The 15,072-nt window shown below is 56.8% G+C and overlaps 1 protein-coding gene across 1 annotated transcript in view; it reads left to right on the forward strand.

The window, feature by feature from the left end:
- Positions 1–6,360: 6,360 nt before the first annotated feature.
- The window catches only part of IGSF21 (immunoglobin superfamily member 21), a 229,636-nt gene continuing 220,924 nt past the window's right edge, over positions 6,361–15,072 (forward strand). Inside the window, exon 1 of the mRNA XM_027060264.2 lies at positions 6,361–6,564. Within this exon, the coding sequence (XP_026916065.1) occupies positions 6,495–6,564 (70 nt within the window). The 5' untranslated portion in view covers positions 6,361–6,494. The remainder of the gene's footprint in view (positions 6,565–15,072) is intronic.

Raw genomic sequence — 15,072 nt, forward strand, 5'->3', positions numbered from 1 at the left:
TCCAGGTTGCACTGACCTTTTTCTTTGGGTCGTGGTCACGGCAACCATCGGGCGAATCCCTCGAGATCTTGACCCTGGAGTCTTCATCCACCCCTCTCCTTCAGAGCGTAGGAAGCTAAGGATGAAAAGAAGGAACCGCAGCACCGGGGTAACTATAGCATTGTGTGGCTGCCTCCGTGGGTAATAATTGTTACAGCTAATATTTATTGAGTGCTTACGGCATTTAAAGCACTGCCTTATTTAATCAGTGCAACTCAGTGAGGTTGGTACTCTTATTCCCATCCCCATTTTACAGATGAGGAAATCAAGGCACAGGGAGGTTAGATGATGGGTTCAGGTTCTTACAGCAATTCCTCCCTCCTTTCCTCACTGCCTCCTTCCTTCCTTCCTCCTTCCTTCCTTCTCTCCCTGCTTCCTTCCTTCCTTCCTTCCTTCCGTCCTTCCTTCCCTCCTTCTCCCTTCCTTCTATCCATCCAACAGTCATTTTCTTGAGTGTCAAAGCTGAGATTTGGGTCTAGACAGTCCAACTCGAGAGCCCACGCTTTTAGCCACTGTGCCTGACTACCTTTGGTGGCACCTTTTAACTATGACTAATACCCATTAGTCCGGGTCTCTCATACTTAGCAAATTCAGTGACACAGGAGAAAGTCAAATCTTACTGATACTTTATTTTTTTTTAGTTTTTGTTTAATGTTTATTTATTTTTGAGAGGCACAGCATGAGTGGGGGAGGGACAGTGAGGGAGGGAGACACAGAATCTCAAGCAGCTCCAGGCTCTGAGCTGTCAACATAGAGCCTGACGTGGGGCTCAAACCCACATACCGTGAGATCATGACCTGAGCTGAAGTCAGACGCTTAACTGACTGAGCCACCCAGGTGCCCCCTTACTGATACTTTCTAATCTTGATTCATTTATCCATTCCTCCATCCATGTGCTCATCCACCCATCAATCCTCTACACACTCACCCACCATCATCCATCCATCCACCCATCCACCCACCCATCCACCCATCCATCATAACTCAATAACTCTCACCTCCAGCTAGCCATTCATCCACTCACCCAATCATTCTCTCAGCCATCCATCTTTCCATTCATCCATTCTTCCTCCCTTCCATGTATCTATCCAACGCTTTCATGAACACCTGCCACCTTCCAGGCACAAGTAAATGTGGGGACAAATCAGCTGTGGTCCTCATCCTCATGTTGGCTGTAGTCTCCGAAATACATAAAAAACAGTGTGATCTAGGCAAGAAGCTTCACTTCTGTGCCTGTGTTTCTTCGTCTTATTCTATTGGGGTTCAACACAGAACCTGCCTCATAGGATTATGGAAAATGTTCAATAAATTAGTTCAAGCAAAACACTTAGAACAGCACCTGGCAGCTAGTAAGCCCTCAATAAATGTCATCACGTGGTGGTGGTTGTTATTGTCCTTCGTATGATTATGGTGATGATTATGAGTGCCACCATTACTACGATGGCGACCCAGGGCGCTTGTCCAGGACGGAAGCAGCAACTCCCTCCATCCATCCCGGGTCTCCACCACTCTTGCTTATGAGATGTTTATAGGTATTTATGCAAAGAAGTTTCGGAGGCCAAACAGTTTGGGTTTCAAGGAAATAAAACTGAAAAGCTCTGCAGGGTTTCTCATAGCCTTTAACATGCTCATGTGAATTGTAAATCTCCAAGAAGGGGGCGGGGCATGACCTAATATGCGGCATTTCAAGAAATGTTTATTGCAAACTTGCAAAACAAATGGTTGAGGGACCCAGCCATTGGCCTCCTTCTCTCTGCCTGAGCGGGTCCCTGGGCCCCGCATTTCCTGTCCCTCACTCCTTCACGAGGCCCCTGCTCATTCGAGTCTCTGAGCTTTTAATACTGAAGCCCGTTCAGCAACCCATAGCCTCAGATTCCCCAGGGAAAACCCTCTTGGGTCTACCTGGGGCAAGAGTTGCTAGGGCGGGCGTTTGAGAGTTCAGGCGGGGCTGAGGTGCATTAAGGACACAGCGCTGAAGTTCATTCCGAGGCACTGACTCCATATCGATTTGGGTCACCGGTGTTAAGGCGTCACTTTCAGTGGTGTTTAATTTAAACAAACAATAAAAAACTCAGTCCTGTCTGATGGATGTTTAATTCCCAGCACGGAGAGGCAGAGGGCAAGGAAGGAAGGAGCCTGAGGATGTCGGGCATGAGTGTGTCGGGCGTGGAGGAGGGGCGGGGCGAGGAAGAGAGAGAGAGTGTGTGGATCTTGGGGTGGAGGCTGGGGATGGCCCACCCTAGATGTCTGTTCCCAGAACCCAGCATCCCTCTACCTTGGCTGCCTCAGAGCGTTCTTTTCACTGCTGAGTCTCATTTTACTTATCCATAAATTGGGCATAAATGAAGCCGCCACCGAGGGCTCTTATGAGGGACGAGGGAGGTGGAATATGCCGGGCTCACGCATCTCATTTCCCAGCCAAGTATCGGCTCCCAGGGTGTGTGCGGGGGTGTGTGCGTGCGCCTACGCATGTCTCGTGTGCACTCGTGTGACTTGGCCCAGAAGGGCTTCGAAACGCTCTGGCCTCTCTCCCTGGGTTCACATCCGGCTCGACAACGAACCCTGTTGTCCTGGACAAGTTGCTTAACCTGCTCGTGTCTAAGTTCTGTCATCTGTAAAGTATGGATAATGATAGAACCCACTTTGTATGTTACTGTAAGCATTCTTATGCTCCCTGATCACTTTAAGGGTGCTTGGCTAAGAGAAGCACTTACATAAATGCTTACCACCCCCACTGTTACTACAAATGCCATGCAGTGTCATTCCCCAAACCAGGAGAGCCCATCCCCCTGGAAGCCAGGCTGGGGGAGGAAATGATACCCCGTGTTCCCCGCCCCCCCCCTCGCTCCTGGAAATAAACAAGCTAGAGGTCATAGAGGGGTCTCTTTGACCTCTGGGGTTGTTCCCTAGGGTCAGGAGAAGAGAAATTTGCTTTGTGCTGCAGTGCCCTCTGTTGGGAGAGCCTTGATCAGTAACCACGGACAGAGGGAGGTGGCTGCTGGGGGAAGTTTCTGGGCTCCTGCTCTGCCCAGGGCCCAAGGAGGAGGCATGTCCCGTCGTGACTCATGGGTCCGAATGCCAGGACTGCAAAGTGGAGGCTTCGCGCTGGCAGCCAGTCCATTAAGAGTCAGGAACAGAGGGACGGTAAGTGAGTTAAAAGCCTGGGGCTGCCTTGGGTGAGTCACCCTGTGCGCTCTGCTAACCATGCCTCTCGGTGCTTCAGATGTGCCTTTCTCTGGGGCGAAAGGAAAAGCTCCTAAACTGTGTTTATGAAGCAGGAGCTGGAGGAGTGGGCTTCCCCAGGAGAAGGTGTGCAAAGGTAGCGGGATCATTAGGAACAATCACCATACGGTAATAAACACACACTTTGCAGCCCAGCCCCTTTGTGAAAACCAACTGTGCACCCGGGCACCATGTCCTGTCTCTGAACGCACCATCCAGGGGGCTGTTGGTTCTTTGAAAAGATTCACTGCCACAGGATGCCTCCTAGCAACTGCTAAGTGCCAGCCTCGTGCCCGAGGAGCTAAGGAATAGAGCGGATCAGACAGAGTGCCCTGTCTTCATCCATCGGTCCGTCCGTCCATCCATCCATCCATCCATCCATCCACCCCTCCATCCACCCTTCCATCCAAGAAATATTTATTCTGAGCCTACTGTGTGCCAGGCCCTGGCCAGGAAGACGAGAGATTATAATACAGGGTGATGTTACAAGAGAGTGGAGATGATTTGGAAGTTCTGGGGCTGAAGGAGGATTAATCGAAATCTCTCCCACTCTGCCCCAGCCCAATCCTTGGCCCGAGGAGGCAACCCTCCCTTGACTCTCAGACCTCCTTTCCAGCCTCTTTCCAGGTATCATTCACAGCTGACATAACGGAGGTGACTCCGGACCCCCTTCATGCTGCTCCCTGGGGATTTCTCTCCCAGCAGGTATGGGCCAGGGCTGGAAAGAAGCATCACCCAGGCCGGTAGAGGAGCTGGATCCCCACTGATCCCTGGATCCCCTCTCTAATGGCTGGGCCCACAGTGAGTGTGGACAGGAAACCCCACCTATTCAGGCTTTCACCTGGCCACCTGCTGCCAGTGCACCTGCCTGGCTGTGCTCTGATCTGCTCTGGGCCAGCGGAGCAGGAATGCCCACCCGGTGAAGCCTGGCATTCATGGCCCGTGGGACTCACGGCAACATGCCAACGTGAGGATCCTCCCAGATGGATGCTGCTCCCCAGCCTGGAAAGCTCTTCCATGGGAGGGCTTAGCACCTGGGAGGGAGTGGGTTTTCCTGGCTTTTTCCTAGGCCAGAGGTGGGGAGGTAGAGGGGAAGGCAGAAAGCAGGGAGGGACTGTGCCCCGTGGCATGGCTGGGCCAGCCCAAAAAGAGGGTTTGGGGGCGAGGTGACCTCAAGCTGACTCTCAGCAACTCGGAGAAGGGGAGACCTGGCGGGGGGGGGCGAGACAGAGCAAAGAACAGCCAGCCAAGGGAGACGGGTCTTGAGACTCCAGGGCTGGAGCCATATCCAGCCCAATCAGCCTGGCAGCCAATTAGTCTGATTCAAAAAAAAAAAAAAAAAAATACCCACGTAGGGACAAACTGTAATCAAACACCTATTTATAAGGGTTTATTACGATCATTATTATTATTTTACTGAGAGGATCATTCTAAAGCCTGTCAGGTGAACGTATGCTTTCAGATCTTCATAAATGCAAATCGCTCCTTCCCCTGGGCGGGTAGGCGTGAGCTGCTGCGAGGTTGGCTTGGGAAGCCCTGTAGTGAGGCTTCCAGAGGGCAGGTGGAGGGAGCCGCTCCCTGCCATGGGCTGCGAGAGGCTCGCCTAAGAGACAGCTTAGCAACCACCTACTGCCCATCTCACTCCCTACACGCCCTCGAAGGGCTGCTGGAGATACACCTGGCTGTATACCCATTGCCCATCCAGGTAAACAGAGCAAAAGCCTTATGCAGCAACCTGACGAAGCTGGGAATTCTCTACAGAAATGGCAGCTGGAAATTCTCCATAGAATGTCATAGAAAGAACACTGGATCAAGAGCCCAGAGGCCTGGATTCTGAGCCCCAGTTCTGCCCCTGGCTGTGATGACCTTTCTGGGCCTCAGCTTGCCAGGGGTGAAATTCCCTGCCAGAGGCCAGGTTCCTTGCTCAGAACTTCCCCATCTAACCTCCACCCCCGCCCCCAGCCCACTCCAACAACTGGAGTACCTCTTCCCTCCCAGGAGACCTCAAGGCTCATAGCCAGGCCTGAGGCTCAGTGGTGTGTGTGTGTGTGTGTGTGTGTGTGTGTGTGTGAGAGAGAGAGAGAGAGAGAGAGAGAGAGGGAGAGAATATACACAAATCCCGAACCGCACTCCTTGGGCCTGGGGAAAAAGTGTCAGGCCTGCCAAAAAGGTGAAAATGTGGTCTTTGCCAGGAGGAAACAACCAGTTCCTAAACCATTCCTGGCTGGATTCGAGAATGTAGCTATTTTTGGAAGGAAGGAGAAAACACAACATTCCTGTCGGTACCTGGGGGAGGCCATCCATAATTTGGGAAGTTTCAGATGACTGATGCCCCTAATGCTTCCCACTGAGAGCATTAATAGGTGGCGAGGCCAGTCCTCTGGGGCCACACCCTGCCTGCTCCGCTGGGGGGGGGGGGGGGGCGGGGGAGGCAGGGCTTGCTCTCAAGGGAGGCTGCCTCCCTCCATCAGGCTTGGGGGCGGGGGGTGGGGGGTGAGCCCAGGGACGGGATTAAGTGGAGGGGGACCGGGTGGAGCCGACTTCTGGAGGGCAGGGGTGCTCGGTCAGCTGGGGGAGGGCTGCGAAGCTAAGGACTGCGCGGCGAGTTGCAAGTGAGGAAGGGAACCTGGGGTAAGGAGTGGGGGTGGGAGACAGGGAGGAGGGGGTGGGGGGCGGGGAGGGGGTGAGCTCTCCTTCTCCCTGCAATAAATCGGCTTAGCGGACGAGAGCCGAACAGCCCAGAAAGGATTAAAGAAAAGTCTGTATAATACAGCGGAGAGCGCGGCGAGGGGAGGGAGGGAGGGAGGGCGGGGGGCGGGGAGAGGGGGAGGGGCGGAGGGAGGGCGCGGGGAGGGGGTTGCTCGCGCCGCCGGGAGAGGCGAGCGCGAGGCAGAGGGAGCGCGGTTCGGCTCCAAACTCCGGCGCTGCCGCCGATCCGACTCCGGGGCCGCGGTGGGCGCCGCGCGCAGCCGGGGGAGCCGGGAGCCGCGGCGCGCCGGGAGGACGCCCGGAGCGCAGGGTCGCGCGGCACCCCGCAGAGCCCGAGCCGAGTGGAGCCCGGCGCCCCGGCGGCCCGGCCGCGGCGGCATGGGGGCGCCCCCGCGGCGCCCGGCGCTGCCCGCCACCGTCGCGGCCGGCGGCCGGAGGCAGGAGCGCGCCTGAGCCCATGGCGAGGGGACCCGCCGCCTCCGCCACCGCCTCCGCCTCGCCACCGCCGCCAGCTCCCGGGCACCATGCGAGCCGCCCCGAGCCTCCGCGGCTGCGTCTGCCTGCTGCTCGCCGCGATCCTGGACCTGGCGCGCGGTGAGTGCGCGGGCGCCCGGCCGGAGCCCGGGGTGGGGGACGCGCGCGGGGGCGGGCCGCCGGGGAAGGGCGCGGGCCCGGGGCGCCCCGGAGAGGCTCGCGGCGCGAGCACCGGTCCCGGCGTGACGGTCCGCGCGGTCGGTCGGCTCGGCCACGGAGGGAGGAGGTGTCCTCCGAGGAGAGCGCGCGCGGGTCTGTGCCAGGGTGTGTGTGTGTGTGTGTGTGTGTGTGTGTGTGTGTGTGTGCGCGCGTGTGTGTGTGTGTACGAGCGTGTGCCTTTGTTGCGTCTGTGGGTAAGGGTGTCCGGGAAGGAGCTGTGTGCGCAGAGGGTGCGGGAGTGTATTTAGAGATGTGAGTGTGCAGATGGGCTGTTTGAGTGTCTCTGTCAGTTCCACGGAGAAGGTGTGCGTGTGAGCCAGAGTGAGCCAGAGTATTTGGGGGTGTGAGCTGGTGCCGGCTTCTCGGTGAGGTGTGAAGTGTGAAAGCTTGTGTCATTGTGTGTGTGAGCGTGTTAAAGGGTGGGGAGTATGTGAGGTGTGGCGTTTCTCGCGGGTCCCGAGTGTGTGAGTCTCTTCAGGGGTGTGCGGCAGCAGATGACTATTTCGGGGGGGGGGGGCGCGTGTGTGCATAGGATGGGGGGGATGTGACACTTGGGCAGGAGTATGCGTGTATGTGGGATGTGTGGAGGTGCAGGCGCGTGGGGGTTGTGTTGCTACGTGGTCCGAGAGCGTGTGTGCGTGCGATGGAGCGTGTGGTTTTAGTGTGGAGGTAGGGACGGATGCGCCCGGGAGCCCAGGAGGTGTGAGCAGTCGGGTGTGTGTCCCGCAAGGACTTGGTCCTGGCTGAACCAGCTCAGAGAAGCTGGAAGCTGAGCGGGGTCCCCAGAGCGAAAGATGCTGGCTCCGCAGCTCCAGGGTCAGGGGCTCGCGGCCGCCTTCGGTGCCTCGCGCCCGGCGCCGCCGCCTGGTGGGTCTTACATGCTACCGGAGCCCATCCTGGCGACCCCGGCACCTTTCGGGCAATGAGCCGACCCACGGGCTAAGAGCCCAGCAGGGGGAAAGCGGGACCAGCGAACAGCCACGGGCGCGGAGACCAGAGGGTCCGCGTCCTCGAGTCCCAGCCAATACCAAATGCTAAACCTGGGCGCCCAGAATCGGCCCCTCTGGAGTCACAGCCATGAAGGGGGGGAGTGCGGGGTGCCAAAAAGTAGCCATTGTGGCCAGTAGGATCTCAGCCCCTAGCCCAACTCAATAATGATGGTAGGGGGTCAACTCTGTTTGCCTTGCCCTGCCGGGAGGTGCCTCGCCAGGCTCTGAGAGTGCCTGCCAGGAATGGGTGCTCCCCCCCCCCCGCCCTAAAATAACCCCTCCCACGAGGTCCTCGGAGAGTGTTGGGTCTGCAGATGGGAGAGGCTGCAGAATTTGAGCCTGAATGGTGGTCTTGCTGGCAGAGAGGGGGAGGGGTTATGTGTGACCCAGAAGAAATGTCAGCCCCATACTTTGTCCCCTACCCTTTGGAGCAAAAGACTTTCCAAAGTGGATCAGAATCTCCCCCCAACTTTGGGGTGAGGGCTCCCTCCGTCGGATGCCTCTAGAGGGAAAGGTTATATGGGGGGGGGGGGGGGAGGGTCCCGGTTCCAGCGTTCGGCACTGGGCTTTGTTGAAAGGCACTGGAGCCCTCACCTGGACATTGCAGGGAGAAGGGATTGGGGGTTGGGGGCAGGAGGGGAGCATCGTTTCCCCCACCCCGGAACGTGCAGAACTGACGCGGCAGGGGTGGGGTTGGCGACTGATGGTTTAAGCCAACGTTGGGAAACCCGGCCCCGTCAGGACCCCACCCTGCGAGCTCTCCCCAGAGCCCGAGAGCGGCGTTCTTCGGGCTGCCGGGCTGCGGAGAGCTGACCCGGCGTCCTGGCGTCTCCGCTCCCCTTGCCCGCCTCTGCAGGCTGCAGGGCGCAGGGGGGCTCGGGAGCCGCGGGTGAGCGCGTCTGGGCCGGGGGAGCCGGCGTGGCCTAGAGCTCGCTGCTCAGGGTGAAGGGAGGAGCGCTGACTCGGATCACGGACGGGAAACTTTCCGAGCCTGGGGCGCAGGCAGGGTTCCTGGGCCGCCGGGGGGCCCTCTTCTCCTCCGCAGAGGAAGCGAGCGTGCGCGAGGGTGGGGTCCCTCTTTCCCGGTCCCAACTCTGTGCCCACGAGGGGGCGGGGGTACGAAAAGGGTCAGCGCCAGATGTAAGAGGCTCTCTTGCCGGAGGAGGGCGCCCTTCCGGGATGCGACTGCAAGCCGTGCACCTAGCAGTTGGCTTAGCCCGGCCACCTGCCACGGGCCGCCTGGGAGGGCGGAGAGGGTAGAATCCAGGGCAGGCATTCCGAAACACGCCTGCCAGTGGTGGTGTGGAGGGGCCGGGGGGAAGGCGATGGCGGTCTCTGTTAGGTAGGGGCATGGCTAGCGTCCCCTTCCCTGTTGTACCCCTAAGGATCGCAGACAAAAGCGTTCAGCTTTGCAGAGGTGAGTCTGTGCCTTGGGAGAAGGCACTCCGCTGCACACAGGACTGGCTGGGCCATTAGCCCCTGCCCCTAACTACCCCCCCCCCCAATATCTGACTCTGCATTGGAGAAACCCACGTTTCTCCGGCTTTCCGGATCACCCAGGAGCGCCCCGAGGCGTCTTCAAGTCTTCGGGCCCCAGTTTCCCCTGCCTGGGCACTTCTGGGAAGGAAGTCCTGCGGTTGTCCCTGTGCAGTGGCCCGGGAGAGGGGGCACCGGGGATGGGGGGTGGAGGTAGGGAAGAGAGTGGTTCTTGGTCCTGCCTCCTTTGGCCCCGGGAACTTCTCCTGGAATTGTAGTGGGTAGGCAGGCCCAGGTAGGGCGAGCCAAAGGCCCCAGCCAGCGGCCCTGCCGTCCTCCCTCCGCAGCCGCGTGTCAGCAGGTGGGTGGGTGGGAGGGCTGGCTCGGGAGGGCCGAGGCTGCCGCAGCACTGAGACTGCGGGGGCTGCGCGCGCGCAAGCTGCTGTGCCGACTTTTAAGTGTTTATCCTTCCTCCCCACCCCCACCCAACACCCTGGGCGCGGGGCGGGGGGTCGGGCACCGCTGGGTTCCTTCTTAGCCCCCGCAGGGCAGTGACGGGCAGAGCCGAGAGCCGGAGGCTCCGCCCCTGCTCCCCCAGCCGCCCCGCCCCCAGCCTGGCCCCACCCCACAGCCATAAACCCCACCCCTTTCCCACCCCAGCTGCAAACTAGAGTTTTTCCTGAGAGGTTGAAGTAATTTTTTGCCTTTTGAGCGCAGAGAATGTCGGAGCTGGAAGCGACTTCCGCGATCATTTATTCAGTGGTTCTGAAACTCCTGGTTTTTGTTTTTAGCAGGAGGACCCTCTTAGAGTAGGAATTGATTCCCACCCGCCCTGAAATCCGAACGCCTGGGGCAAGGCGGCAGGCGCAAAAGGAGAGCTGCCCGGGCTCACGCGGGCGAGGAGGCTCCACGTCGCGCGATCCTTACACACGAGAGTCTCCCGAAACAGCCTGAGATTGCTCGTTTCCTAGTATCTGGCTGGGATTCTGGTTTTTCAATAGCCACGATTGTGTGCATCAGCTGCAGCGTGTCACGCACGTGCTAGGCGCTTCACAGGCCTCATGCAGCTGCAAAATGGGTTTAAGCTCCTTTTTTCACAGATTAGGAAACTGAGGCTCAGAGTGTTAAGATTTATTGGTGGCAGGACATCTGGCTCCGACCAGCTCCCACCTGGCCCAGCCCCAGGCTCCCTCCTTGTTTCTAATGTTCCCTCTATGTGGGGCACAGAGAATCCCTTGGGCAGGGGCGGCCGGCCACCGGTGATGCCTCAGGTTGGCCTGGCTAACCCGACTTTGCAGAATATCTGTCGCATGCATTCTTGGGGCACTTTAAGTGACTTTCTCGGGTTTCTGGGTTAGCAGGCATGAATTGGAAGGCAAAGGCCAAACAAAGAGCCAAACAAAGAAGAGACTGGTTAGTTCTGTTAGCTGGGTTTCCTGGGATCTGCAGCATCCCCAGACCGCTTGACGTGTTTACTCGGGTGCCCAACAGATGTTTATTGTATAGTGTCTATGTGCCAAGCAGAGTGCTAAGCACTGGGAACATGACCTTGAACACAGTAGAGAGTCCCTTGCATGTATGGTGTTCACAGCTTAGCGGAAAATTGATTTCTTCACTGATAGGGCAGGGGCTCTACCTCTGACCCCCACCGAAGGCTCACTGTGTGCCAGCATTCTGCCCTGAGCTTCATCGTTCTTGTCCCGTCTAATCCTTACTAGCATGCTGGAAGGTAAAATTAGCCCCGTTTTGCTGATGAGGAAACTGAGGCTGAGGGAGGTTAAGTGACTCGTCCAAGGCCATCCAGTCAATAAGTGAATGAGCGATTCAGACACAGGACTGACTCCTTCCCTCTGTGCTCTGATGTCTGCTGGTGATGATGGCCGTCAGGCACTTTCTCAGCTCCGGCCACGTGGAGAGTTGCAGGGTATGCAATTCCCTGTCTGGATGTTATCCTCATTGAGAGGGAATTAGCCGGTGTTATTCTGCACAGATGGCGGAAGGGATTGTCCCCGAAAGCCCTCGCCATCATCAAGACCGTGAATGGGCATCCGTTGTGGGCAGGGCGTGTCAGAAAAGAGTCACACCGGGACCCTCACCCCCGCGGGCCGAGAGGTCGGGCAAGTTCATGGAACACTAATAGCTATCCAGGCGGACATGTGTCCAAGTGATTGACATCCCCTCCAGGAAGTTCTTGAGGAAGCGTGATTCCTTGGGGCTGTCAAGGGGAGGCTTCAGAGAGGAAGGAGAACTCGAGCTAGACCTTGAAGTAAAGAGAGGACATGAATAAGCCAAGGGCTAAGGAAGAAAATGTGCCAGGGGGGAAGCCTGGCTGAGCAAAGAGCTGGAGGTGACTAGCTCAACTCAAGACTGGTCTCCCCAGAGTCTTTTTGAGGACTGGGAGAAACGAGAGTGATATTACGGATAGCTACCATTTATTCCACACCTATTAGATGTTCCTGATACATTAAATGCTCTCAGGAATCTGGGCGGCAGTGTCATGAGCCGTGTTTTGCAGATGAAGACGAGAGGCCCGGGACCTTTCTCTTTCTCTCTCTTTTCCTTCTTTCTTTTCTTGTCTTTCTTAAATAATGAATGAGGCTCAGGATCTTTGTTTTTGTATTATTATTAAGTGGAACAACTGGGAGTTTCAAACCCAGGTCTGAAGCAATCTAGAGACACTGCTGCTCCCGGAGGAGAGGAGAAACTATTTATTTTTTCATCACTGGAAGAAGGAATACAACAATCCTCTACCACTTGCTAGAGGATGCAGAGCCTTCTGTTTTAAACGACAAATGTCGGTGGTGGCAAAACACATGCCATCACTTCCTAAGGGCGATCTGTCTTCAGGATGAGTTCCTGGGAGGGAACAGGGGGTGGGGGATGAAGTCCTGGGACCCACTTTACACTTTCACTGGGGTCCAGTAGCAGAGGGGGCCCATGATCACCAAGACCTACTGGCCAGGATTTCGTGGCTGGAGCGAATAAATCCATGGGGCTGGAGGTGCACAGAGTCGCAGCCCAAAGGAACAGGAAAGGACAGGGTGGCACCCAGACAAAGAATCGGATCTGTCAGTCCTTTGTACATCTACCGTTCACATACTGGATTTGCTTTGGGGAATTGTGCATGCGCCCCGCCCCTCCCTATGGTATCCCATCTTGGTAGGTGGCATAGACAGGTAAGGCATCCCCAGATGAGCCCATCAGACAGTCTCCCAGGGATCTGAATCCAGAACAGAAGAAGACTGAGAACCACCAGAAAGTACTCCTTGCCACTGGGGGCCCCCGTGAAACTGTACTTCTCTAGTTCCCTGAGGCCAATAATGACAGGACCTACCTCCCGGGCTGTTGACGGGATGGGACGAGTCATTACATACATGCAAAGCTCTTGGCTCAGTCCTATGTGCTCTGATGATTACCAGTATGAACCGTGGTTATGCCAGAGCTGTTACGGCACAAAGGGCGTGGGTCCTTATAGCGCCTGGAGCTTCGGCTTGCCCTCGTGTTCCGTGAACTTCCAGAATGTTCCACAAGTTACTTTTTTGGGGCTTGAGTTATCCAGAGTTGATTTCGGCTGCTTGAAAAAAAAAAAACAAAAAAACCCTCCCTAGGCATGGGGAGCCTCATAGTTGCCAGTAACACTGAAGATGACTCATGGTCCCCTAGCTCGAGGGTGACTGATCCCCCCACCTGTGCCCTGACTTTCCCTGGAGGCCTAAGGCATGGCCAGCGCCCCTCCCCAACCCTGTGAAGCTCCATGAAGGCAGGGGCCCTGGCCGGGTCTGCTCACTGGTGAATCTTCCCCACAAAGCCCATGGTGGGTGCTCAGTAAACTTGGCTGTTTAGATGCAGAAACCATCTTTGGCCTTTAGACGTGGGTGTCCTGGTTGAACAGACTCTTTGCAGAAATATGTATGGAAAGGCTTACAGCGTGTGGAATTTAGGCTGGATTCACACGTAAACTTTCCGTTGGCCCAGTTCTGCTCGTGGATCTACACTCTTGCCTTTCTCGCGGATAATCAAAGGGCTGGAGGCTCGGGCTCCAGATGCTCCCGTCTACCTGCCAGTCGTCCTTGAGAGTTGACAAAATGCTTCCACACCCATCATGTCATCGAGTCCTCCCTCACATAAGACACAGAGGCAGCTACTCTTGTGCCCACAGAACAGGGAAACAGGCGTGGGGAGTGAAAAGACGGGGACAGGACGTGGCAAGAGTGGAATCTGGGTTTGGTGGCTGCGTGCCCAGCCTTCCTTCCATTCCCCCTCACCTCCCGCCCACCCAGTGTGTTGCTCCATTCAACTTACAGGGTTCTGGAATGGGACAGGCCATTCAACAGACCAGTCAACGGACCAAAGAGCATGCACTGTGGACTGGGTGCTGTCATGGCCACTTTGGGTAGCACTCGGCTAGAAGGACCCTCCTCTGGGGCTGGAGAGGCTCGAGAGTTGGTCTCCTACCAAACTGAGAGCTCTTGAGGGCGGGCATCCCTGCTCCCCCAGCCCTGGACAATGCCTGGCTCTGGGCAGATCCTCAAGACATGTTTGTTGAATGAATGAATGATTCCCACCCCCACCCCCAGCCCCGCCCCCACTGAGCCTGAGGTTCAGTCCAGACACCAGGCCTGGGCCTGTTTCCCGGCCCTGACCGGTCACCTCTGGAAGCACGTCCTGGTGTGAGAATGTGTCCATTGTCCAGCACTGCTCACCATCACTCACACTGGCATCACGGCTGGCATCTGGGGGACGAGCCAACAGGGGGATGTGGTAGGAAGACCAAAGGGTTCCCTGTTCCCTCTGGCTTCTCCTTGTGTGTGTGGGAGGGCGGCCCTTGACTGGTGATGGGTGGGAGCTGGGGAAAGAAAGGACGGAAGGAACCAAGGAAGGAAGGAAGGAAAGAAACATGCTTTGAGCTGCTCCTATGTGTCCAGGCTTGTGCCAGCCTTGTTCACGTGCGATGTCCTGTTAAATCATCCCAGCAACTTTGGGAGTTGATAGTCTGTCCCATTTTATAGATGAGGCTTAGAGAGATTGTGTGATTCGCCCAAGGTCCCACTGCTGGTGATGGGCAGAGCAGGATTCATACCCAGGCGTTGATTTGCACGTCTCTTTCCAACTCTGAGCTGATCCTGCCTGTGGCTTGAAAGCGACCACGGCAGAAGCATTTACACCGCGGAAATTGGCAAACAGTCCGATCAGAGTGCCCTGCAAACCCGGAGCAGGTTGTTCACATCGGCCGACACAGCGCCGGGCGTGCCGGTCCTCCCTCGATCACTGCCTCTGTTGGACAGCCACCCGCTGTTAAGGGACTTAGGTTTCCATCTGAACTGGGTTCAAGTCCCAGCACAATGACTTCCCAGCAGAGCACATTTGAGCTAGCTGCCACCTCTCTGAGTCATGGTTTCCTGTCTCTTGATAGTGGAGGGTGTTGTGAGGATGAGTAAAACAATGCATGACAGCACTTGGCCTGAAAGTGGTCCCCAGCCGCTGGCGCCTCCCTTCCTCCCCACCCCCGGGGGTAGGATCATTTGGCCTTGGAGTCCCTCTGATAGGCCAAGTGGGCTCACACTTTCTTCTCCCTCTGCTGGAGGCTGATGTGGGAGCCAAGTCAGAGGATCCAGCCGCTTCCATTAATCGAGCGGCGGCCCTCACCTCAAGCTGGACCAGCAGAGACGTCCCTCAAGGAATTTCAGCCCCACATGACACAGACTCATTTGAGAACAATAAACGATCGTGTATAATAAATGGCCAATACAGGGATCCCAAGGATAAATCTTTGGGGATTAAAGGAGTGGCCCAGGAAGGTTCTGAGGGATTGAAACACTCTGGGTGGGTGAGGAGGGCATCCCGGGCAGGAGAAGAGCTCATCCAAAGGGTGGGGGAGTCAGAGTGCTGTGTAGGTGTGTGAGGGGTGGGAGGCAGTGAGCCGGCTGACCTCCCTTGAGCAGAA

The sequence above is a fragment of the Acinonyx jubatus genome, chromosome C1, assembly GCF_027475565.1.
Source record: "Acinonyx jubatus isolate Ajub_Pintada_27869175 chromosome C1, VMU_Ajub_asm_v1.0, whole genome shotgun sequence".
Taxonomy (NCBI): Eukaryota; Metazoa; Chordata; class Mammalia; order Carnivora; family Felidae; genus Acinonyx; species Acinonyx jubatus.